The following is a 26,377-nucleotide window of genomic DNA, read 5'->3' as shown; positions in this document are numbered from 1 at the left end:
GACACTTTTCCCTCTTTTGACTTTCTGATTACACAGCTTGCATTTGACAAAGCAAATGTCATCTGTAACGGTGTCAAAAAAGGACCACGCACTGCAAGTCCTAGGAGCGCCCGTTTTGGGTTTTGGAAGAGGAATGCTCCTAATGGGTGCCGAAGTGGAGGCTACAGGCAACCAAGTCTGCCCTCTCCCTCTCCCTCCTGTTTTGGCCATTCAGGGAATCTCTTCCTCAGAGCTGCTCCCACCATCTTCCTGTTCCTTACGCCATGATGGGTCAAGGACCTCATCATCTACACTACCCTTTTCAAACACCTGCTTCTCCTGGGTAGTCTCGCCAGCACAGTACGCACCAGAAAGTGGCACCTGAGTCTCATCATCAGATGCGTACTGAGGTGTGCTGACCATAGGCACTGGCCCACCCGCCTCTTCAGATTCAGAGAGACAAAGCTGTTGCGCATCACTGCATACTCCCTCTTCTTCACATTCTAGAATGCTGCTTGGCTGACCCCCTGTTTCCAAGCCAAGAAATTCAGAGAACAGAAGTAGAGATGGCTCCTGTCCAGGGCTCTCTGACTGCCTGGGCAATTTGGTAGGTGGTGAAGAGACAAATGGTTGCTCCTCAGTGCTCTGGACCTGAGAGGATGTGGAAGTAATTGAAGTCGATGCGTTAGCTGCCATCCATCCGGCAACGGCTTCAAGTTGTTCCTCCCACAGCAGTGGGGTACGGCGAGCTCCTACAAAGCTGCGCATAAAGGACTGTTCCCTGGGAAAACTGGGGGATGCTGGGTCACTGGTGCCCGCAGCAGGCACAGAATCCCCACGTCCTCTCCCTGCTGAAACTCCACGCCCACAACCACGTGCCTTACTCCCTGCCTTCTTCATCTTGGTAGACTGATAAAGATAGGCAGAAAAGTACTAAGGGCTTAGTGTGCTTATTCCTGAACAGCTGCTAACAGGTATAAGAAACACTAATTTTATAAAGTGTGGAATACACTTTAATATGAGCTAATGTGGCCTACACAACTGTAAAGTGGAGTGTTTGGTGAACTTTATTTACGTGTTTTTTTCACACAAAAAAAAGGATGTGCCCAAAGATGTAAAACCGATAGTATCACAAACTTTTTGTAGCTATTACAATGCAGGAAGGTAACCTACAATGCAATAGATGAGGCTACAAAAAATAGCCTAATACTAATCTGGCTGGGGCTGCAGGGCACAGGCCAGCAGAAAGGCTCCTCTTCTATCTACTCCTATATAGTGTTTGCAACCAATCTAGCTGGATACGGATGGAAGCACACCAATAGGAGAAATTCAGGAAAAATAAGCAGCACTACAGCAAAAAAGGACAATGTATGAGGCAGTGACGTACGCTGAGCGGACTACAACCCGAGGTGGCTGCAGAACACACTACAGCGTGAGCTGCTCTCACACACAGAGACCTCACAGACAGCCGTGTGCTAGTGCAGAGAACTGGGCACTAGCACTGAAAGGCTGCAGAAAGGCTCCGCTATCTACTCCTATAGTGTTTGCAACCAATGTAGATGGATACGGATGGAAGCACACTAATAGGAAAAATCAGGAAAAATGAGCAGCAATAAAACAAAAAAAGGACTGTATGAGGCAGTGATGCACGCTGAGCGGACTACAACCAGACGTGGCTGCAGAACACACTACAGCGTGAGCTGCACTCACACACACAGACCTTGCAGACAGCTGTGAACAGCACTGCAAGGCAAAAGAAAGCTTCACACAGCAGTTGCTAAAGTAGCCTGGGTAAAGCACAATATAGCTAATCGCCATCTCTAACTGTCCCTCAGAGTCTTGAACAGCAGCGTCCTATCCCTAACTGAATTCACAGCAGAGTGAACCAAAAATGGCGGCGGCAGCTTTTATAGTGCATCATGACATCATTTCAGCAGCCAATCACAGTCATGCCATTAGTTAACATGCCTACATGCCTAACAGGATGTGCCCACACTTCCTAGGATTCCTCATTGGCTGAATCAAATCAAACTGGCCCATAGCATTATGGGAACTTCCGATTCCGGTATTCGATATGCAAAAAGTATAGGAACTCAGTATCGGAATTCCGATCCCGCGAATATCGGCCGATACCCGATATTTTCAGTATCGGAATGCTCAACGCTACCGAAGACGTGCAAGAAGCCTGTACTGGTGAAGGTGTGTATGAGGCTTTTAAAAAGGCGGTCCAAGCATGTAGTGTGAACTGGGCACCAGAGTCAAAACAGTTGGTGGTACTTTCAACCAGGGAAGACACAGAAAAGCGTGTAGCTGTCCTGACAGATATGCATCTGCAATGTCTCCACGCTAAACAAATGTTCAGCCGGAGTAATGTGAAAGCTGCTTGATGTCCAGAGCTTGCGAGGGAAGCTAAGAATTGGCTGGGCTTGGGGGAAGATGTAATTCCGGTAACCAAATATCTGGTGGAGAGTCGTTGGAAGACTCGGTAAAGTAATGCAGGACCTTGTGAATATCTCCGGTGTGGCAAGGGTGAGGATCCCTCCTGATGGTGAAGTTCAGGTATCTGGTGAAGAGGGCATGATTCCCATCATTGTGGTTGGCTCCATGGAAAGCCTGAGGAACTTTCGGTTGCTCCTAGAATATCGAGTAACATACCTGCGGGAGATTGAGCAGTTGAGACTTGACTGACTGCAGATCAATAAAGAGATGTGGAACATCAGATGGCGGCAGCCTTCGACCCAAGGTATAAAGACCCGAAGGGTTCCTCCAAAAAGTGAAATGGCAGGTAGCCGAAGACTGTCAGTCAAACGTGAACGTCAAAAATCTGCAAGTGGCAGTTCTCCTCACAGTATGAGACTGAGAGACTTAGACAGTAGCTCCTGTGATGTACTACATGGGTCAGACCAGACAGGAGGCTTGACTAAGTAAGACTTATGACCGCACCAACTGGGAGAGCCAGTCATGGAGAGAAAAGTCGGGGGATGGAGCAGACAGGGAAAGTGTGGAGACTAAAGAGAGTCTGGTCACGCAGACAGACTTTGACTGGAAGGCCAAAGCCCAAGGCTGATATACTGACTGCTGGGGGCGGGGGAGGCCTAACGTAAATATGATGCCGTATGATGCCCAAAACAGATGGAGACGGTCCTCTCGACTTATAGGGCAAGGTGACATGGGTGCACGGTTTCGAGACCCCTGGGTCATGTCAAGTGTTCAACCTCACAAGTTAAAACAGAGGGGGAAGGTATGTGGTGCAGTGACCGCTGTGACAGCTAGGGGGCGCTGTATGGGTCATGCACACAGGCATATCCATTGTGGTATTGGAGATAGGATGGTAAATGACCGGTATGTATCCCAGGGTGGGTGGCTCTGGGATGGAAGCTTGGATGTGTGTTGATCAGCAGAGGTACTGCTGAGGTTTTTGTTACAGTGTATCAGGGAGAGCTTCCAGGTGGCTGGTGAGATGAGTGGAACCAGTCACCTACAAACCCACCCAGGAGCGTGTGTCTAAACACCCATAGTAATCCTGTATATATGTGTGTATGGCTGGGTGTCTGAAATAAGACCTGCAATGAGGTCATTGCCATGTGATCCAGTGGGCGTAGCTACAGACTATATAAGGTGACCAGGGTAGGTCAAATGAGAGTAAGTGCCTGCATCTGATTGGTCCGTGTGGAAGGTCCCTGAAGGCTAACGTGCTAGATGGTGTGCTGCCTTCCTGAAGCTCACATGCGGAGGCCGCTGACCAGGTGAGGCCTGTGTATAATGGCCTGTGTGTGTGGGACAGTCCCCAGGAGGGAACGGACATCAGGAATGAGATGCAGCAAAGAGGTAACCCCGGATAGGGGGAAATAAGTGTGAGGCTATAGAGCCTGATTGCTGGACATTGCACAACCTGTGTGACCACAGGTCTGAGAGAGCAGAGCTCTATCATGAATTTTCTGTTGCTGGATATAAGCCTGTTGCAGTATATGGTTTATGTTGATTAATAAACCGCATGGACTGTTTATGTTAAAAAACCTGTGCCGCACCTGGTTAATCGGCTGCCAAGCGAGGGTCCCCAGCATGTATAACAAGCGTTACCTTACAAAGTGTTCAAGATACATTCAAGCTTAATTTTTAGATTTGCTGAAGTCTATACAAGTGGACTACAAGCCATGGTCCAAAAATATCTGTATGTAATTTGGCATATGTGTGATTACCAAAATTAACATATTACCTCTTATTTTATATCTCTTGGATATTCCTTATATTCATTTCGTGTTGCCATTTCCACTTTAAGGCCTGGGTGCGAACTGAATAGAGCTTTACTTTTTATTTCCATTCCATTTTATTTCCATTCCACTGGTGCCATACAACTAGAGATGGGAAGACACCTGGATGTTCAAGTCTGTCGGGTTCGGCTGAACAGTTACAAAAAGTTCAGGATTGAAGACCAGTACGGTACCCGAACCTGAACCCCATTTACTTCAATGGGGGGGGGCCCGAACATCCAGTGTTTGCTACGCTGTTATGTGTATGCGTGGCAAACACTGCTTCTGATCGGTGGTAAAATCATCACTGTCAGTCAAAAAGCCGTGGTTCCCATGCTGTCAAAAGACAGAGTGAGCCCACAGCTGTAATTGAAGGTATGAAGTTTACCTCTGGTCACTGTTGTCGGCTGATGGGACTACTGCTCCCATCAGCCAATGCATGCTGCCGCTAATAACAGTGAGAGAAGGAGCAGCTGATGGCAGTTTTTTTTCCAGCCAGCGCCACAATGTAATTAAATAATTTAAAAAAACGGCGTGGGTTCCCCTGTATTTTTGATAACCAGTCAGGCAAAACTCACAGCTGTGGGCTGCAACCCTCAGCTGTCAGCAAGTCTGGTTATCAAGAATAGAGGGGTACCAACTAAGATTTTTAAAATTATTTAAATAAATTAAAAAAGGCATGGGGTCCCCTCATTTTTGACAACCAGCCTTGCTAAAGCAGACAGCTGGGGGATGGTATTCTCAGGCTGGTAAGGGGCCATGGATATTGCCCCCCTCCCAGCCTAAAAATAGCAGCCAGCAGCTGCCAAGAAAAGGGGCATCTGTTAGATGCACCAATTCTGGTGCTTAGCCCATCTCTTCCCAATTGCCCTGTAGCAGTGGCAAGTGGGGTTCATATTTGTGGGGTTTATGTCACTTTTGTATTGTCCGGACACATCAACCCATGGCTTAGTAATGGAGAGGCATCTATAAGACACCTATGCATTACTAATTCTATAGTTGTATTGTAGATAAACACACACCCAGAATAAAGTCCTTTATTTGAAATAAAACAAAACACACTTTTCCATTTTTTTTAAATGACAAACACAGTTATACTCACCTACGCTAGTTACACTGAATCCCTCATCTTCTGCAATAAAACAAAAATAGAAAACAACAATATCCCTCACCTGTCCTTTGTTCTGCTCCACGCCATAATCCATGTCTGGGGGTAAACAGTTTTCAACCTGGACGGTGCCAAGATGTGACCGCTCTGGCTGAGAACCACTGGTGAATAAGCTGTTGCGAGCGCAGCATCAGAGACTAGCGGTGACTAGGGATGGGCGAGTCTACTCGCTAGGACTCGTTACTCGGCGAATAGTAAGGGACTCGCTGGACTCGTTACTCGGCGAGTCTCCCAGTGATTACTCGCACAGTAACGAGTCCAATGCAAGTCAATGGCAATCCTAGTTTTGTCAGAGTTTTATTTTCTCACTCGCTAGACTCGCTATATCACATCGCTGTCAACAGCGAGTCTGAGCGAGTCTGAGCGAGTCTACGATTCCGAGTCCTGTATACTGGATTCGGGACTCGCTTATACAGAATCTGTTATGTTCCTACAAGTTTCCAAGACAGCCTATGTCAACACACAGCGATTGTGAGCGAGTCTGAGCGAGTCTACGAATCCCGAGTCCTGTATACTGGATTCGGGACTCGCAAATATAGAATCTGTTATGTTCCTACAAAGCTTCCGAGACAGCCTAGCGTGTTAGGTCAGAAAACTTTTTTAGATGGACAAGCATGTTAGCCAATCATATTCAGTAATGTTGGTTGTGGCAGGACTATGATTGGCTTCTGTCCATTGTGATGCCTATGTCATGTATGAGAGGCGAGGCTGTATATAAGCCTTTTCCACCGCCATTTCCTCTACATTCCTGAGAGATCTGAGATAGAGCAGGGTGAGGTAAATGCTTGAGCAGATCATAGGGATTGTCAGTTAGTGTAGGGAAACTTCAAGATTCCTTATATTAAACCCAAACAGCTCTTCTGAGAGCTACCAGGAGGACAGAGGAGTACTGTGTAGACTGTAGGCAGGCAGGCAGGGAGGATCAAGCCTTACAGTGCAGTGCACAGTGCAGGGACTAGTGTGCAGCTTCACTGCTAGGTGTCAGCACACACACTTACCCCGCCAGCAAGTGATGCCTACAGCACCACCTAACTCCATCTCGGTGACTGTGCATTTGTCAACAATGTCACAAAAACCACAATTTCCCAAAAAAGAGGTTGCAAAGGGACGAGGTCGTGGCCGTAGCAGTGCAGGGAACATCACTTGAGCGATCTCCCTCCAGGCTGTAGTCCGCTGGATGTTATGCCCATAGGCAGGGTCAGTGGGGAGCCAAAGCAGGGGCCGAGCCTCCACCAGATCAATCAACTGCAGCGTGTTGACAGTGACACGGGCCATGATTGCTCTGTATTGCTCTGTGTGTGTGTGCGTATGTCAACTCGACTCGGATTATTTCCTGTTTGCTCAAAGCATGGTGTGTGCTAGAGAAAATCGCTTCCCTCGCCTCATCGGCGCTAAATAAGACAAACAAATGCGAGTTTGGACTCGGACACAGCAGCAACAAACTGTTGCGAGTGGGGTTTACAAATCGCCAATGCAAGCGCTTTCCGAGACACATCTGCGATTTGTAAATCGCACATTACTCGCTAAGACTCGCTTCCCCATTCATTAACATTGGACTCGCTAGACTCGCAACGAGTAGCGAGTCCCGGGCTCGGACTCGCTAGAGTCAAGCGATTCCGAGTAATTTAGGACTCGCCCATCACTAGCGGTGACGTCATTGAGGTTACTGTCGGTGAATGAAGCTGTGTTCCCAGCCGGGCCCCTGAACTGCAGTGACCTCCCTCCAATGAGATCATTGCTAGCACAGTGAGAAAAAGTCTCACGGTGCATAGGCAAGTTCACCGCAGTTCACTGGGAGAATTTCACTGCAGTGGACGATACAAAGGTGACATCAACCCCACAAATATGAACCCCATTTGTTACTATTACAGGACAAGTGGAAGGAGCTGGGCATAGCGCCAGAATTTGAACATGTCATAGATGAGCCTTTTCTGAGCGGCTTCGGGCTGCTGTTTTTAGGTTTGGGGGGTCAATATCTATGACCCCTTACCAATCTGAGAATACCAACCCCCAACTGTCTGCTTTAGCAAGGCTGGTTATCAAAAATGTGGCAGACCCCAAACCATTTTTTTTTAAATTATTTAATACAAAAAAATCGGTGTGGGGACCCCTACATTCCTGGCAACCAGTCTTACTGAAGCTGACAGCTGAGGGTTGCAAATATACAGGGGAACTCAAGCCATTTTTTTTTTAATTATTTATTTACAGCGCAGATGAATACTGCCAGAGCCGGACCTAAACTGTCAAACATCTTCTTGACTGCTTCATCATATTCTACAAGGGCGACTGCTGCTGCCACTTCAGCTAGACACTTGCCTAACACATCTACCCATGCTTGTAGAGGGAGTTGTATAGCTGTACTGTATTGTTGCTGGGAAGCGCACCCTTCTCAAAGTAGACAAATATGAAACTGCAACCAATATATGGATATTTTTTCATGGTTTGTTGACAAGTTATTACTGAGTCCCTTTGAGAACAGCTATCATGTTTCTGATCAGTAAATAAATGGATAATTTTTGGATGGCTTGATAAAATACTATTGCGATTGCTTATTCAGTTTGCTAATAGGAAAGCTATTGCGGATATAAAAAAAGAGATATTTTTTTTCACTCTCGTTGAGAATTGATCGCATCTTCGCTTGTTTTTGTTACCTAAATAAAGGGATGATTTTTTAAAACTTTTGAAAATGCACCATTGTTTCTTCATTTAGAAAATTGCAAAATAGGGATAATTTTTGCGTGGCTTGTAAAGAATTTGGTATAGCCTCTGATATAGAAGAGTTAATGGTTTGCTTTTATATCCCTTTAAATGCCTTTAAGACTTCAATTGCCTTTTGCCTTATTATTGCTAGAATTATTCTTATGTAGACTAGTAGTCTCTGTCTTCAAGGAAACTATACTTGTTATCATATTTGTTCTCAACAACGTGTTCTGGGTATATTGTAAACAAGGTACGACCCTGAGGTGATGGTAGGGGCCAAATGAGCTCCATAGAGTCACATATTTCTGTAAATGGTATAAAAACATGTCTTATATTTCATTACGTCAGAAAAAGTGATTTGACCACGGATTGTGTGTTGAAGTCTCTTTGTCTCCAAGCGCTTGCAACAGAAAGGGCGAAAAACCTCACAATTCGGACTCACTGGTGATCTGGACAGCTGACGCTTGGTCAGAACAAAAGCAGCTACGACAGTTTTGACGCCCAACGGGGACCGTGGAAACCAGTCTATTCGGAATCCATATGTGGGAGTTTCCTGGGAGGTTGAAAAATTCAGAATCCAGGCTGCAGCAGGTGAGAACATTTATTCTTACACTGATTTTGCATTTGCAAACTCGCTAAGGATCTCTACATATCTCTGGGTAAGACTGTAACAGCACGGTTCAAAAAGAACCCACATCACCAGTGAGTGGTGAGTATGTCTGTGTGAGGGTTGAATAATAGAGTAATAAGATAATAATTGTCATCTGTATTATCTGTCAATCTGTTCTAGCAATATACTAATATACTAACTGGTTGTGTACTGGTGTACTGTGTAGCACAAACAAAGTCTGGGATAGACTCTGTGCAGTTGTTGTTGTTTTTGATTGGCAGTAAATCATATGAGGCTGTATTTTGTATAGGGCTGTGGTTTTTGGTTGCTCCGGTTTTCAATGTTTCTTGTTTAAGAAGTTGGCTTTTGTGTTCTCAGAGTGTCAGTGGACACTGCTGTAAGTTAAAGTGTCAATCAAATATCTAAAGTCCAAGATAGGCAGGCTGTGTGAATCTTTGTATGTTTGTCTATGAGAACCTCTGAATGAGTTGAGACGTGAGTAATTGAGTATAAGGGATATAAATAAATCCCTGATTGATGAGGGGTTCCATTAGGTGTGGTCCTCTGTATCTGACAGAGGACATTATTCGACTCACTTTGAGCTGAATTAGGCAGAGTGATTGAGATAAGGGATTTTTATTATCTTCTCTTTGTAAAATCAAATGACCGCTGAAAAGTGAAAGAAAAAAAAAGGGAAAAAAATCCCTGAATGAGCACGTATGAATGAATCATCACTAGAGTTGAGCAATACCGTCCGATACTTCAAAGTATCGGATCGGAATGGATCGGCCGATCTTAAAAAAAAGTATCGGTATCGCCGATTCCGATACCGGAAGTCCCATTCAAGTCTATGGGACTTCCGGTATCGGAATAAGAAAAACCCTGTTTTTGCCTTGTACAGCCTCTCTGGGGTCTGTACGGGCCTTTCGGGGGGCTGTGCCGGCCTGCCAGGGGGTCTGTGCAGGCTCCGGGGGGCTGTGCCGGCCTGCCGGTGGTCTGTGCAGGCTCCGGTGGGCTGTGCCGGCCTGCCGGGGGGCTGTGCCGGCCTGCCGGGGGGGCTGTGCAGGCTCCGGGGGGCTGTGCCGGCCTGCCGGTGGTCTGTGCAGGCTCCGGTGGGCTGTGCCGGCCTGCCGGGGGGCTGTGCCGGCCTGCCGGGGGGGCTGTGCAGGCTCCGGGGGGCTGTGCCGGCCTGCCGGTGGTCTGTGCAGGCTCCGGTGGGCTGTGCCGGCCTGCCGGGGGGCTGTGCCGGCCTGCCGGGGGGGCTGTGCCGGCCTGCCGGTGGTCTGTGCAGGCTCCGGTGGGCTGTGCCGGCCTGCCGGGGGGCTGTGCCGGCCTGCCGGGGGGGCTGTGCAGGCTCCGGGGGGCTGTGCCGGCCTGCCGGTGGTCTGTGCAGGCTCCGGTGGGCTGTGCCGGCCTGCCGGGGGGCTGTGCCGGCCTGCCGGGGGTCTGTGCAGGCTTCGGGGGTCTGTGCAGGCATCGTCCGATGGGACTACAAGTCCCATCGGGCGATGCCTGCTACCATGACAGTGATTGACACATTAGCCAATGATGGGACAGTAGTAGTCCCATCATCCGGCTAATGTGTTGAATGTAAAAAAAAAAAAAAAATTACATGCTACATACATGCTACATTCATACTACATACTACATACATGCTACATTCATGCTACATATATACTACATGCAACATACATACTACATATATACTACATGCATGCAACATGCATACTACATATATACTACATGCAACATACATACTACATATATACTACATGCATGCAACATGCATACTACATATATACTACATGCTACATACATACTACATATATGCTACATATATACTACATGCATGCTACATACATACTGCATGCTACATACATACCACATACATACTACATACATACTACATACATACTACATGCATGCTACATACATACTACATGCTACATACATACTACATATATACTACATGCATGCAACATGCATACTACATATATACTACATGCAACATACATACTACATATATACTACATGCATGCAACATGCATACTACATATATACTACATGCTACATACATACTACATATATGCTACATATATACTACATGCATGCTACATACATACTACATGCTACATACATACTACATGCTACATACATACCACATACATACTACATACATACCACATACATACTACATACATACTACATACATACTACATACATACTACATGTGGGAATTTCCCACGCAGCAATGGCATAAAGTGAGACTAGGGACTTTTTTTTTTTAAGTGGCGGAGGAATACAGTGCGGAAGGATACCTACCTTCCGTCATTGGATTCCTGCAGCCCGTAGAGAACGGCAGCATCAGCTGATGCTGCAGTTCTCTACCCAAGATCGTCGTGGGACACACTCGTGGACTGCTTCGGATCATGGGTGAGTATTTTTGTGGTTTGTTATGTTAATATTTATTCCGTAAAAGACAATGGCTTCGGGGAACAATGTGACAAGTATTGGTAAGTATGTTACTCTATGTTATATGTACTGTATGTCTATGTATGTATTGTATGAATGTATTGTATGTAGTATGTATGTAGTATATATGTGGTATGTATGTAGCATGTAGTATGCATGTAGTATGTATGTAGCATGCATGTAGCATGCAGTATGTATGTAGCATGCATGTAGTATATATGTAGTATGTATGTAGCATGTAGTATGTATGTAGCATGCATGTAGTATATATGTAGTATGTATGTAGCATGTAGTATGTATGTAGCATGCATGTAGTATGTATGTAGTATGTATGTAGTATGTATGTAGTATGTATGTGGTATGTATGTAGCATGTAGTATGTATGTAGCATGCATGTAGTATGTATGTAGTATGTATGTAGTATGTATGTGGTATGTATGTAGCATGTAGTATGTATGTAGCATGCATGTAGTATATATGTGTTATGTATGTAGTATGTATGTAGTATGTATGTAGCATGCATGTAGTATGTATGTAGTATATGTGGTATGTATGTAGTATGTATGTAGCATGCAGTATGTATGTAGCATGCATGTAGTATATATGTAGTATGTATGTAGCATGTAGTATGTATGTAGCATGCATGTAGTATATATGTAGTATGTATGTAGCATGTAGTATGTATGTAGCATGCATGTAGTATGTATGTAGTATTTTTTTTTTTTTTTAACATTTAACACATTAGCCGGATGATGGGACTACTACTGTCCCATCATTGGCTAATGTGTCAATCACTGTCATGGTAGCAGGCATCGCCAGATGGGACTTATAGTCCCATCGGACGATGCTTGCACAGACCCCCGGACATCAGCACAGCCCCCCGGCAGGCCGGCACAGACCCCCACAGGGTGCACAGACCACCGGCAGGCCGGCACAGCCCCCCGGCAGGCCGGTACAGACCCCGGGCAGTCCACACAGCCCCCCGGCAGGCCGGCACAGCCCCCCGGCAGGCCGGTACAGACCCCGGGCAGTCCACACAGCCCCCCGGCAGGCACCCCCGGAAGGCCCGAAATGACGGCGCATCATGATGCGCACACACAGCGCATCATGATGACGTCAGGCTGTCAATCAACTTTGAACTTCCGATTCCGATGCCGACTTCCGATATTGAAAAAATATCGGAAGTCGGTATCGGAATTCCGATACAGCAAGTATCGGCCGATACCCGATACTTGCGGTATCGGAATGCTCAACACTAATCATCACACATCATTTTTGTGTCAAGAGATTTGTGACCTTTCTAGTTGTGGTGGAATCCTGGACAGATGCGTTATAGATATTTCAAATCTACATCTGAGATTGAATGAATTGAGTAATGATATAGTTCGTGTTATATGTGGCATTACATTGTAAAGTTTCCTGAATGCATTTGGCCATAAAAGGGCAAGACTCAGTTAATCTCATTATACAGTTATCTGCTCTTACAGTGAAATCCCGTGATTTTGAGTTTCTTTGTAGAAATTGATTTTGATAAATCTAAAGAACTACGGAACTCTGTGAAGGACGCTCTGATGGGAGGGGGGGAATGATGCCGCTGCGCAATTTTCCTTCTCCCTTCGCTCTTATCTCTGCTGAGTGTGAGCTGTGCTCAAAATTCTCTGTAATTCTATCCGTAAGGTACGCGCTGAAAGATTTGTGCATTTTAAAGCAACAGTACTTAATTGAAGTTGGAAGTTAAAAGTAAAATATGGTGCCTAATTTAGAAGGAAATTGTAAGTGATTGTTTGGTCATTATAAGTGATTGTTTGGTAATTGTAAGTGATTGTTTGGTCATTGATGTATTTGAACCTGCTTCTAGTTGTGTGATTGATTTGTATAGCAAATTGTGTATCAACAGAGGAGGTAGCCGACTGTACGGCTGATAAAGTAGGTCAGAGGCCTATCACACCTGGGCCTTCTTACTTTAGTCAGCGGGTTTTTTGTTGTGGGTGAGAGGCGAGGGCAAGGAGCCCTCTGGATATACCTTGGGAGGCTCGCTCTGATTTGCTAGGTGTGGCCACCTGTAGATATGGTTAGGCACACTAGAGGGGCATTTCAGAATAAAAGTGAGCTGTCTAAAGTTGAAGTAGCCTTCCCACAACAATCCATGGAGCTGGGCTGGAAGGATGCAGGCCTGTTCCTATTCTAGCCAGCTGATCTAATGGGTGAGAGGCAGAGAGCCTTCTCGTTACATCCTGTAGGTCTACCGGGTGAGAGGCAAGGAGCCTTCCCGCTACACCTTGACAGGCTCGCTCTGACTTGCTACGTGTGGCCGCCCTTAGATATGGTTAGGCACACTAGAGGGGCATTTCAGAATAAAGGTGAGATGTCAGTAGAAAAAGGTTGAAGCCATGGCAACTTTTTCTGTGTACAGTCGGTGCCCCCAATGGGGTCCAAGACAGCTATGCAAATTGTAAAAGACAGAGAAGAAAGGAAGCAGTAAAGCAGGTCGGACCATTATTTAAAAAGGCAAAAATACCAGAGTGTGAATGTTTGGATGTACAAAAAGGCACAGACAAGAGAAGAAAATAGCAAGTAAATAAATGATGCTTGAGAATGAATGTGCAGCAGTATGGAAGGTGTATTATGAATGTTTTGATTGACAAAATTTAACCAGAGACCCAGACAAAACAGTGGGACTTGTCAACACTGTGATCAGACAAACCCTGACTGAATAGCTACTTGTGTGACCTGTGCTACTGACCTAAGCGAGTTGCACTAAATCCTGTCCAGACAAGACTATAAGAAGCTGACATAATAGTGTGGGTAGTGGGGACATTGACCTTTGCGGAGTAAGCTGACAGTAGACATCAGACGACCAACCCCATCAGGACCTAGAAGTGCGACTAGAATAAGAAAGATGCAGGTGTATTATCCCTGGAGCCCCTCTGACCAGCTAGCTTTGCTGAAGCAGCTGCCTGACCCTGAAGACCAACCATTCCCGTTTTACAGACACATAAAGGAAGTACAGCAGACATATAACTGTACCTGGGCAGACCTAGAGAGGTTGGTGAGTTTAAAGGCAGGTGACGCACTAGGACATATAATTAAGACACACACAGATGTGACAAAGAATCAGGCTTGGGGCATGGATGATAAATTTGCACTGTCTGGGGAGACGTACTGTGAGTCACTAAAACAATGGGCTATAGTGAAACAATCAGAGCAGTCCGTTCTCCTGACTGACATGACACAGCAAAAAGGAGAGAGTGTAGAGATGTACTTTGGACGGATGCAGCTGAAATGGGCAGACATGGGGTACATTTGCATAAACCTACTTGATGTTAGAATACTGGTGAATGCATTCATTGACGGTATGAACAAAGACTTACGAGACGCAGTACAGACAGCCAGACCTGAATGGAGATATGTAGATCCGAAAGACCTCCTTAAGGTAGCTAAAGAAATTGAGCAGACAAGGACAATAAGACGACCTGTCATGTATGCTGGAGCACAAGGAAAAAAGTGGAGACGTAATAAGGGACCTAAGGACCTAGAAACAGTGAGGTGCTGGAATTGTGGTACTTACAAAACTTATTGTTAGTGACAATACCCCTATGAAATTACTGGGAGCAGATGTGCTGAGTGCGATCCCGGCCATCATACAGTACTCTCCTGAGGGTATTACAGTCACAAGTCCCCTCTCAGATAAACATTTGTGTAAGATTGCGGCAATGGTGTATATGACAAAAGCGGTGAAACTAACACCTGACACCAAAATGCCTGAGGATGAGGAAATGGGACAGGTGCCAGACACTGTTTGGCCAAGGGGAAAAACTGATGTGGGTCGGTTGCCCATTCCCCCTGTCATGATTAAAATGAAAGAAGGAACCACTCCTCCTTGTTTAAAGCAATACCCCTTGAGCCTAGCCAAATCAATTGCCCTGAGCAGAGATATTGGAGAGTATGTTAAGGCAGGGGTTCTGGTGCAAAGAAACCCCCCCCCCCCTAGACTGCAAAGATCTTCCCCCTGCGACACCACTTTGTATCCCATTAGGAAAAATAAAGGACTCAAGGGTTTGCTGACACTTACAGAAAGGTTCATGACTTAAGGGCTATTAATGATGATACATTGAGTGTGACCTCAATCGTCCCTAACACACACACACAATACTGTCACAGATCCCAGTAATGTCAAAATGTTTCACAGTCATTGATTTAGCAGGTGCATTCTTCTCTGTACCCCTGCACCCAGACTGTCAGTATCTTTCTCCTTTACTCATAGAGGTGAACAATATTGTTGGACAGTCCTCCCACAAAGGGGGAAAGAAATCCCCTGCCATCTATTCAGCAGCAATGGCAGGGATCCTTGAGTAGTGTCAATCACCTCATCCGCTGATTGTACTATTACAGTACGTGGATGACCCTAAGGGTTGCAAGGTCTCACGTGACAAATTACAGTATTACAAACAAAAGGTGACATTTGTCGGGACATTATATTGCTGAAGGTACCAGACACCTGACAGGAAACAGGCAATTCAAGATCTCCCTCTACCCAGGTCACATCAGCATCTATGCACTTTCCTAGGTTTAGTGACCTACAGTAGGCCTTGGATAAGGTCCGCTTCACAAATATTCCAACCACTTTATGACTGCTTGTCATCAGACCCGGGACCTCACACAAAATTGATTGTGTCTGTGCGGTAGGAGCAGCTGCACTACTACTAGGAAAGGCATGTGAGATCACACTGACGTTTCTTTTGACAATCTATTCCCCACATGACATCCATGCCATACTCGTACAAGTTCAACCAAAGCATCTGTCTATGGCCAGACAGCTCCGACTTGAGTGTGCTCTACTAATTCCTGAGTATGTCACCCTCAAAAGATGTAACGTTCTGAATCCAGCCACCCTCCTGCCTGTGGATTCAGAAAAGGGGGAATTGGTGACCGTATTAGTGAGTGAGGAAGGATACTTTGACATGACACATGAACATGTCTGCATAGAACTGATGAGTCAGGAGACAGTTGGGTTTGCACACATTCATGAAAAAACCTGTTCCTAATGCAGACTTTGAGTTTCTTTTTTGTAGATGGCTCCAGATACCACCAGGATGGACGATTCTACTCTGGATATGCAGTAGTATCCTCACATGAGGTAATCCGAGCGGAACCACTCTCTCCTCACATGTCGGCGCAGGAGGCAGAGTTGAAGGCACTCACTGAGGCGTGTAGAGCCGCTGCAGGTAAAGTCGCTAATATTTTCACAGATTCGAAGCCCATTAAAAATGCAGAGCTGGTGAAACAATTGATGGAGGCATTGATGTTACCAGTCCAGGTTGGCATTGTCAAGGTAAAAAAGGTGACTCCGTGGAGGTAGAGGGCAACAGAAGGGTGAACGAGGCTGCTAAAGTAGCCCAAGGCGGCCTAGAGAGAGCAGTGGATGGTGGCGGGGAGTCAGCGTATTCCAGCCACATTGAGCCTAGATGTCCTGAAATCCCTCCAGCAAAAAGCTGCCCAAACAGAGAAGGTACACCGGGGGAGACTGGGAGCTGAGCTGAACTCAAATGGAGTATGGGAGAATAAGGATAAATTGTGCCCACCAAAGTCCCTGTTCCCAATCATGGCGCAAGCAGCACATGGCCCCACTCACACCTCAAAAAGTCACATGTGTGCCATGGTAGATGCCTTCTGGATCACTCCTGGTTTCAGTTACGCAGCCGCGAAACTTGTACAATCATGCCTCATCTGTGCACAGCACAACCCAGGTAAAACAGTAAAAGTCCCTAAGAAAGCGACATCTAGGCCTCTCTACCCGTTTCAGAGACTGCAGATTGACGACATACAGCTACCAAGGTAGGAGTGTATGCAAATATCCTAGTATGTGTAGATCTCTTCTCTGGTTGGCCGGAAGCCTATCCGGTAAAATGTGCAAATGCTAAAATGACTACAGACAAACTGATGAAAGAACTGATCTGCAGGTATGGTGTCCCAGAAGCCGCAGAAACAGATAGGGGTACACACTTCACGGGAGAAATAATGAGGGAAGTCATGCAGGCCCCGGGTGTACAGCAAACGTTTCATACACCATACAGGCCACAAAGTAGTGGGAAAGTGGAAAGACTAAATGGGACACTTAAACTGAAAATTCAAAAGGCCATGGCAAACACAGGAAAGAGCTGGGTAGAGTGCTTGCCTCTTGCACTCTTTTCAGTCAGACACACTCCAAATAGAAACACAGGCTTGTCTCCTTCTGAAGTCCTGTTGGCAGTGCACCAAAGACTGGTCTGTACTTCCCACAGGTGCTACAGATGCAACATGGTGCTATGACAGCCTACGTCCAGGCCTTGCAGGAAAGACTTAATGTGGTGCATAAACATGTGTTCTCATACATTCCAGATCCTAATGCCAGTGCAGATGTGCATCAGCTGAATCCAGGTGATTGGGTGGTTATACGCAGACACGTGAGAAGGAGCCTGGACCCATGATTTGACGGCCCCTTCCAAGTCCAGCTGACCACATCCACTTCAGTAAAACTTGAGGGAAAGCCCACCTGGATCCACGCCAGTCACTGCAAGAAGGTCCTGTCAACAGCAGAATGACTGTTCTCCTCATCACCTTGCTGGCAGTGACAGGGTTACTGCACTCTACAGAGACACAGGACAACCTCTTAAATGCTGATTGGGACAACAAACTTATTCGGCATCATGCTCTTCTTATAAAGGACATGGAAGGACAGAAACCGAAGGACTGTTGGATCTGTACACACAGCCCTGTATCTGCGAGGACTATGCCGCACTTAGCCTTACCTCTGGAGCCATGGGAGGTATTAACCCCACACTGCATACACAATGAGACTTGGACTCAATCTAGGTGTGCCCCATGATATATCTGCCTCATTGGCTATAGTCGAACGGGCCGCTAATCCCTGGTTTCAGTTTAATATAACGCGGCCTAAAGGTACAAATGTGGTGGTGGGAATATGACTCAGATGTCGGTAATATGGTCGCCAGGAGGAGGACTGAAATCCCTCACTCAGACCCTATTCCCAATGATGGACTGTAGTTCAGTCTTCAACACACTGGAGCAGACACCTGTGGTGAGGACAATAATTGCTTCCGCATATACACTCGAGATCAAACACAGGTTAATGATACGGTGTACCAAGATGGTGTTGAAGGCTGTAAATCATCTACGGGTAAAATAATAAGGAAAGAAAGGGGTAAATGTACATCTGGTGTAAGTGGAAAACAAATGAATAATACTTGGTGCGCCCATAAGCCTATGTCAGGACTTTTGAGTTTATACCAATGTATACAGACCCCTGGTCACGTTTGTGTTCTCCCCAAAGGAGTATTCTTGGTTTGCGGACATCGTGCCTACAGGTGAGTGAGCCCGGACATAAGAGGGGTCTGCACTCTTGCTAAACTGACACCAGCCACTTTCATAGTTCCTCATAGTAAAATAGACACTGCAGCAGTTCCAATTCACACCTCGTATAGAAGGGCTGCAGACAATAAGCCAAATGGTAGGCCGCATCTAGTAGAAATGGGGATAACAAATAAAATATTCAGTAGTATGCTAATATACCCCTTCACAACACAAATGTGGGATAAATTAGTGGAAGCTACCGACTACCTGGACGATCAGATTTTCCAGATTCTTGAAGTTCTTAATGAAACTAATACAATACAGAGACAATTAATCGTAGTTACTAACCAGCATACTATAGTACTAGATTACCTGACCGCAAAAGAAGGAGGAATGTGTCAGATAATTGGTCCCACCTGTTGTAATTATATCGACCCTGCTGGCAATCTCCAGATCAGGGCCAGTATAGACAAAATAGGTGAACTTAGAGACCAAGAGTTAAAGCAGCACAGTGCAAAGAGAGACTCCTGGTGGGGTAACACATTCTCTTTCCTAAATCCAACAAATTGGTTTAATAGCTTAGCAGGATGGATTTTTTTTTTGGCATTGTACAGACTTGTATGCAAATTTTGTTGTTTTGCTTATTATTTTATGTAGCCGTAAAAGCGCTAATATATGTATTACTTAAGCTACTGAATAATGTATGTGTGAAAAAAAGAATCTAAGGCTGAACCTTCTGTAGTGTATCATAGACCCCAGGTGGCCATTGCTGATGGGGAAAGTGAGTGTCCACACTGAGGGTGGATGGGCGAAGCAGGTAGGAAGCCCCCTTATGGGTACTAGACCCATGAGACAGTAGCTCCTTTGTGGACATCAGCTGACCCTGTGGCAAAGGTTATACCATTTACAAAAGGGGGAAATTGATATAGAAGAGTTAATGGTTTGCTTTTATATCCCTTTAAATGCCTTTAAGACTTCAAATGCCTTTTGCCTTATTATTGCTAGAATTATTCTTATGTAGACTAGTAGTCTCTGTCTTCAAGGAAACTATACTTGTTATCATATTTGTTCTCAACAACGTGTTCTGGGTATATTGTAAACAAGGTACGACCCTGAGGTGATGGTGGGGGCCAAATGAGCTCCATAGAGTCACATATTGCTGTAAATGGTATAAATACATGTCTTATATTTCATTACGTCAGAAAAAGTGATTTGACCACGGCTTGTGTGTTGAAGTCTCTTTGTCTCCAAGCGCTTGCAACAGAAAGGGCGAACAACCTCACAATTCGGACTCACTGGTGATCTGGACAGCTGACGCTTGGTCAGAACAAAAGCATCTATGACACCTCTATCTATGCAGAAAATATATTACTGTCTGCTAATCTGAAAATCTTGGGAAAAGTTGTTGCTTTTTCATTTTTCAAAGTCAAGCCTCTTAATAGTCCCCAAGAATTAGTAATAATTTTTGCTCACCACCCTTGTGAAAAAAATGACGTCTTCTGTTTGCACTGCCAGTGTATAAACACTTGCAAGGCAGGTATCTGCCTCCCTCAAAAAGAATATTTTTTGACATTTTTTAATTAAAAAGTTACTTAAAAAGTCTGTTGGTGCTGTGTGTTCCTAAACAGTCTGTTGTTTACCAGCGGTTACCATCCGTTTATATGCTGAAGTCACTTTGACTTTTCTAAGGCGGAATTTACATTGAAGAAATCTAAATGGGTTTGATACAGTTCTAGGAGACCACAAAGTATTACACATCCTTTTTGTGCAATTAAAGGCTTAGCAGCACCGCCAATTTGTAGTGAATCAAATTTTGGGGAGAAAATTGCTGAACCTGGAGAATTTAAATTTCAAAAGATTTGATCATCTCTTCCTAATTGACAAGTCTTTTTTCTATAGTTTCATTTTACAAAAAAAAAAAAAAAAAAAATAATATATATATATATATATATATATATGTATATATATATATATGTATATATATATAGTATATACTCAAGTATAAGCCGACCCATGTATAAGCCGAGGCCCCTAATTTTGCCTCAAAAAACTGGGTAAGCTTATTGGCTCGAGTATAAGCTGGGTATACATTGTCCCCTCATCCCTGTCATGGTATGCATGGCTCCCCGTTCCTGTCCTTGTATGCAAGGCTCCCCCATCGTTGTTCTGGTATGCATGACTCCCCGTTCCTGTCCTATGCATGGCTCTTTATCACCTATCCCTGTATGCATGGCTCCCCGATCACTGTAATTGTATGCATTGCTCCCCATCACTGTACTTGTATGTGTGGCTCCCTATCCCCTATCCTTGTATGCATGTTTCCTATTAAAAAAACAAGCATCCTACTCACCTTCCTGTGCGCCCTCGATGCATCTCTTTCCGGTGCCAGCAGCTCTTCCTGCCGAGCAATCACTGGCCCCGCTCATTAAGGTAAAGATTATTCACTCCACGCCTATGGGAGTGGATAGACGTGCATATTCATTACCTTAATGAGCGGGGCCACGTGATCCCTTGGCCGGAAATGCTGCTGGTGCCGGACCCATAGCGCTTCACTGTGCGCGCTATAAGAGAAATGAATATTCATTTCTCTTTAGCAGCGGGCACAGTTACAGCCCCAGCCACTGACTCCTGCCTCTTGTGACCCGCTGATCTGCCGATCCCCCTCCCCCGCCGGTCCTCTGAGACAATTGACTCGTGTATATGCGAGGGGTGCGTTTTCACCACAAAACAATATGCTGAAAAACTCGGCTTATAAACGAGTTTATACGGTACTGCATTTCAGAGCTAGTTGGTGACTATATAGCACATAGCTGTATTCATCAAGGCCATATATTTGGCGTATATAACAAATATCTTGGGTTATCAAGCCAAGTTTTTAGGAACAGTGACACTCATTTATTAATTAGTTCACTATATTATCATGCTGTTCTTATTGAGGAGCTCAAAATACAAAAAACAAATGAATGAGACACAGAATACCTATAATTCCCAATGTTCTAATGTAAACTTACTATAAATGTGTTTGTTCTGCATTTTTCATACCTACCATATATTTCCATCACCATAAAACGTTGAATATGATCCATGTTCAGCTCTATGTGTGAGTTGTTTTTGGTAGCCTGTGAATAGAAAGTATTTTAGAGTCATGCAAATAATATATTTTGTCACACAATTCATGCCTTTCTCAATCAAAACATGAACTTATGCCAAAAGATTTATGCCACAATGTAGTATAAAATAGACCTTTCAGCTCTCCTGTTACATCCGTGGTTATAAATACAGTTCTATTCTCTTTATAATAAAAATTCAAGCTTTGTGTTGTTCCTTTTTTATTACTGCTGAAAGGGCAAGGAGACATTGACAACTGGGTGCCAATACTGTGTATTCCTAGGCTAGGCAGTTTGATATTTGACATGTGTGAGGTGGCCCTATCGGGGCTTATGTCCGAACCCCCCAGCAAAATGGGATTCAGATGTATGCGCCAACATGGCTATAGACTATAATGGTGTCGACAGAGTGAACATCTGCTCTTTCATGCATCATTTTCAGGCGTGTACTACTGGAGATGGACACCCAGACACAGTCTACAGTATTATATCCCCCTCCAGGATGCGTATATGTCTTTTTTTTTTGGGGGGGGGGGGTCGGAGGTAGGCCCTGACGGGGCCACCAAGCTTGTGACAAAGAACAATGCAAAAGCATCCTTATGATAATACTCAAATGTCCCTTTTTCATACATTTTGAGGTGAAATGACAGGAATGACAATCATGCTATGAGATCATGCTTTAATCATGTCACTCACCTTTAGTCATTTCTTCTATAGCCTCAGCTTTTGTTTCAGGTGTCAATTGTTCTGTACTCTCGAGATACTCCATTGTGGAAACATAGCTTGAAAATTTTGCTAAATTCTGTTCTCCGCATCCATCAGGCAAATAGAACAGATCGTCCAAATTAGGAATAACATTGGCTATGAGATCACCTAGCAAGATATAATATGAATAATATAAAATAGTATGCACAGTAGCATTATATTTCCCTTAAATGTAAGGTTTCCCTGGTGAGATTGTTATTGTTGAAGAGGACTCACCCATAATTATGATGTGCGCATGTCCAGAGCCTGGGACCATTCTCTCTGGAACATCAATGTTAATAGCAATCGCGTCGCTGTTGTCTTATAAGAGTAAAGATAAAGCTAAAGTTAGATTTTCATCAATAACCTGTAACGTGTCTTTCAGGTTTACATTTCTTGCATCCATTTTACAGTACATCCCGACATAGTAGTGTATTATAGCAATTAAACAACATTGGAAACTTGAACACACATGTGAATGAAGCCTTACTGTTTACCTAAGGAAGGTTCACAAAAACATTCTGTCAAAATTCTCTACCTGGTGTAATGTAGCTCTGTCAGTGGTCATCTGGCACCTCTAAAAATGTCTGCCATGGACAGGCTTAGTGCAAGTCACTCCGTTTACCAGATCCCAGGGGTAGCCCTAGCCTTCACCCCTTAACTCCTATATTGGGATCTGAACTTACACAGGGGCCCCTGAGCTGGGACCACGGAGGCAATTGATAGCCAGCAGTGTAGGCTGGCTGGAGTAGTCAGGCAGATGGATTAGAACCAAGAGGTCAGAGAATGCACAAAATGAAAAGGTAGAAGAGGAATCAGTAAACATGTCAAAGTCAAAACAAAGCACTTATCAGAAGCAGACTGGACAGTGGCTTCAAGAACAACCTTTCATATGGGTCCTTGGGCAGAGCACTGATTTTGCAAGAGGAATCTACAACCAGCTTACATTTTTTTCCTGATATGACTGGCCATGTAATACAGGGATAGCTTGACTTCATCAGAGCAGCAGACACTACACAGGCTAGTAGTCTGGGCCCACGGGATATTTTGGAATTGCATACTAAATATACATAGTACAATTCTATTGAGGTTAATATCTATGATACATTTAAAGGGGTTTTACACTACTTGGAAAACCCCTTCTCAATCACTAGGTTTCTCCCAAGTAAAACAGTAACAGTTATACTCACCTCTGGTGCAAGAGCCATTACAATGGTATTGGCGTTGGCTGTCCAAGGCACTCTCACCTCCTCTAGACGTCAGTTACACCAGAAGGAGGGGAAAGTTAAGCGACATCGTTACAATGTCATACACCTGCACCAAAAGTGAGTCTAGCTGCTAATATTTTATCTGGAAGAAACATAATGATTCCGAAGGGATTGTCCGAGTAGTGGACAACTCCTTTAAGTAGGGTGCTCATTGAACATCGGTGAACTGAAACTGATAATTCCTAGTTCAACAGTAAAGTTATACTGAATGCTACTATTTTATTTAGATATAGTGTACAAATGATGTGTTCTATGCAAAGACAAACATACCATTAAAATGTTTGACATTGTGCGGTTAACTGCTTCCCAACATCCACAGGAGGCGAGACCACCACACGGCAGATGCTAGCTGTGTTATACTGTTGGTAAACAGACCTAGCTCATATGGGAGCTGAATAATCCCTTAAATGCTGGTGTTAATGACTGACACAGGCATTTAGGTGGCACGATCCATTTGCCGTGCCAATTCTGGCATTTATCTGTCCCAGGAGTCTTAATTTCAGGGTCTGAATCAGTAACTATGGAATCCATAAGGCTGGTAAAGGTCCTTGTGGCTGCCATCCTCATGCTCCTGTGGGGAGGAGGACTCCCAGATAGTGACTGGGCCGGAACCCAGGGGACCGCCATCAGGGTTCCTGAAGGAACAACACGGGGGGGGCAACAAAGGAAGACACACGAATGAAGGTGTCAGGGCAACAGGGGGCGGGGCGAAGATAAAAGGAGCAGAGGGCGCGCTCAGGTGGCAGTTGGCAGAGAGTGTGACAGGAGGCAGGAAGCCGAGTGACATAGAGAGAAATGGAGTAACGGGCGGTGTGTTTTGGAGACACCGTCAGGAGTCTGTGAGGGGTAAGTGACTGACTCACCGACAAGTGAGACGTGAAAGACTTTCACCGGAGGCTGCTCTCGGCACACGGTCGCACACAGCAGCGCCCGCTGTTCCCCGCCCTATTGAGACAGGTCCGTTACCTCATGTCGCCGCTGCTACTCCACATCTAACAGCTACAGCAGCCTGGACACTGCCCCCCTGCCTTCTTCCACAGCTGCGGCCCTGCCATCACCGGCCTCAGTGGACGCCACCTCTCCATAGGTGGCAATAGAGGCCCACGTCCCATCTACAGAGGGACCCTGAGCAGAGGCCGGCCAACCGTCATTTGGCAAACTGCGTCATGACTGCGCTGTGAGACGGGAGCCGGTAAAGACGTCCTGAAAGGCCTACCAGCACAGATTCTTCAGGGCCTGTTGTGCCCCACCAGCACAGATTCTTCAGGGCCTGTTGTGCCCCACTAGCACAGATTCTTCAGGGCCTGTTGCGCCCCAGCAGCACAGAGTCTTCAGGGCCTGTTGTGCCCCACCAACACAGAGTCTTCAGGGCCTGTTGTGCCCCTCCAGCACAGATTCTTCAGGGCCTGTTGTGCCCCACCAGCACAGATCCTTCAGGGCCGGTCGAGCCCAAATCATGACGGAATATCAAGGCGTCAAGGCAGCCGCATCAGCGACCTCTAAGCGACCGCGTCTGCGATCCTGAACGACGCCTGGAAGGATAAGTCTACTATAGGAAATAAGGACCCATAGTTTGGCCATACGTGGCCTTCAACACCCGGACTGACTGGATTAGTCGCATTTAATATAAGAAAAATTATTGTTTGTGTTGTTGAGTCCCTGCGAGGACAGATTGTTGATACCCCTTTTATTTGTTCAGCATAGCCCCAGCGGCTCCAAGTTATAAACGTTGATTTCACAAATCATACCCTGTCTCGTGTCTTGTCACTGCATCCTGAGAACCTGTTCAGCCCTACACTCTCGTGAGGTTGTCATTTTGTAGTAGTGTTATACTATAGTATTGCATTATATAGATCAAGCAATCGAACAAATGCAAAACAAAACAGACACCAAAAAAAACAAATTAAAAAAAAATGCACGAATGAATCTCCTCTCCTATCCCCAATTAAAAATAAATAAAAAAATAAACATATTGAATCAGCATACTGTATCTATAAAAGCTATTAACTTATCAAACAACTTCCTATGTACACTAAATGTTGTATGGGGAGGAATGTCTGAATTGCCATTTTTTGGTTGTCACATCTCCACCTGAAAAATAACAAAAGCAGTAAAAAGCAATTAAAACATCATATGCACCCCAAAATGATATCAATAAAAGTGTCAACTCATTAATCAAAAAACAAGACCTCACACAGCTCAGCTACAACAACAGAAAAATATATTAAGAGCTGGTCTCAGAAAAGGCCAACACAAATCCACAAATATCTCTGTTCACTATCTAGAGTTCTATTGCTTAGAGAGATTTACCACTGCTTTTCTGAACTTCCACTGGTTCTGGTGCTGTAAATTATCTGTAACCATCAAGCTGTGTTTCCTAAATTATAACCATCAATCTGTGTGCTATATACTATAACTAGCAAGTTGTGTGCCATAAACTATAAGCGCCAAGCTGTGTGGTATAGACGTTAACCACCAAGCTGTGTTTAACAGACTGTAACCACCAAGCTGTGAGTCATACACTGTAACCACCAAGCTGTGTGTGATAGACTGTAACCACCAAGCTGTGAGTCATACACTGTAACCTCCAAGCTGTGTGTGATAGACTGTAACCACCAAGCTGTGAGTCATACACTGTAACCACCAAGATGTGTTTCATAAACTGTAACCACCAAACTGTGAGACTTAGACTATAACCACCAAGCTGTGGGTGGTAAACTGTAACCACC

The 26,377-nt window shown here is 45.0% G+C and overlaps 1 protein-coding gene across 3 annotated transcripts in view; it reads right to left on the bottom strand.

Annotated features, from left to right (window-relative positions):
* Positions 1–26,377, bottom strand: part of LOC141049748 (alpha-2-macroglobulin-like protein 1) — a 355,320-nt gene that overhangs the window by 84,582 nt on the left and 244,361 nt on the right. For all 3 annotated transcript variants that reach the window (XM_073546474.1, XM_073546473.1, XM_073546476.1), the window contains 3 exons: positions 22,618–22,701; positions 22,333–22,509; positions 21,576–21,648 (listed from right to left, as the gene is read on the bottom strand). In XM_073546474.1, coding sequence (XP_073402575.1) covers positions 21,576–21,648; positions 22,333–22,509; positions 22,618–22,701 — 334 coding nt within the window. The remainder of the gene's footprint in view (positions 1–21,575; positions 21,649–22,332; positions 22,510–22,617; positions 22,702–26,377) is intronic.

The sequence above is a fragment of the Dendrobates tinctorius genome, unplaced genomic scaffold (assembly GCF_039654945.1).
Source record: "Dendrobates tinctorius isolate UK_male_01 unplaced genomic scaffold, ASM3965494v1 ptg000147l, whole genome shotgun sequence".
In the NCBI taxonomy this organism is placed as follows: domain Eukaryota; kingdom Metazoa; phylum Chordata; class Amphibia; order Anura; family Dendrobatidae; genus Dendrobates; species Dendrobates tinctorius.
The sequence above is the reverse complement of the archived record's forward strand: the minus strand, read 5'-3'. Positions and strand labels throughout refer to the sequence as shown.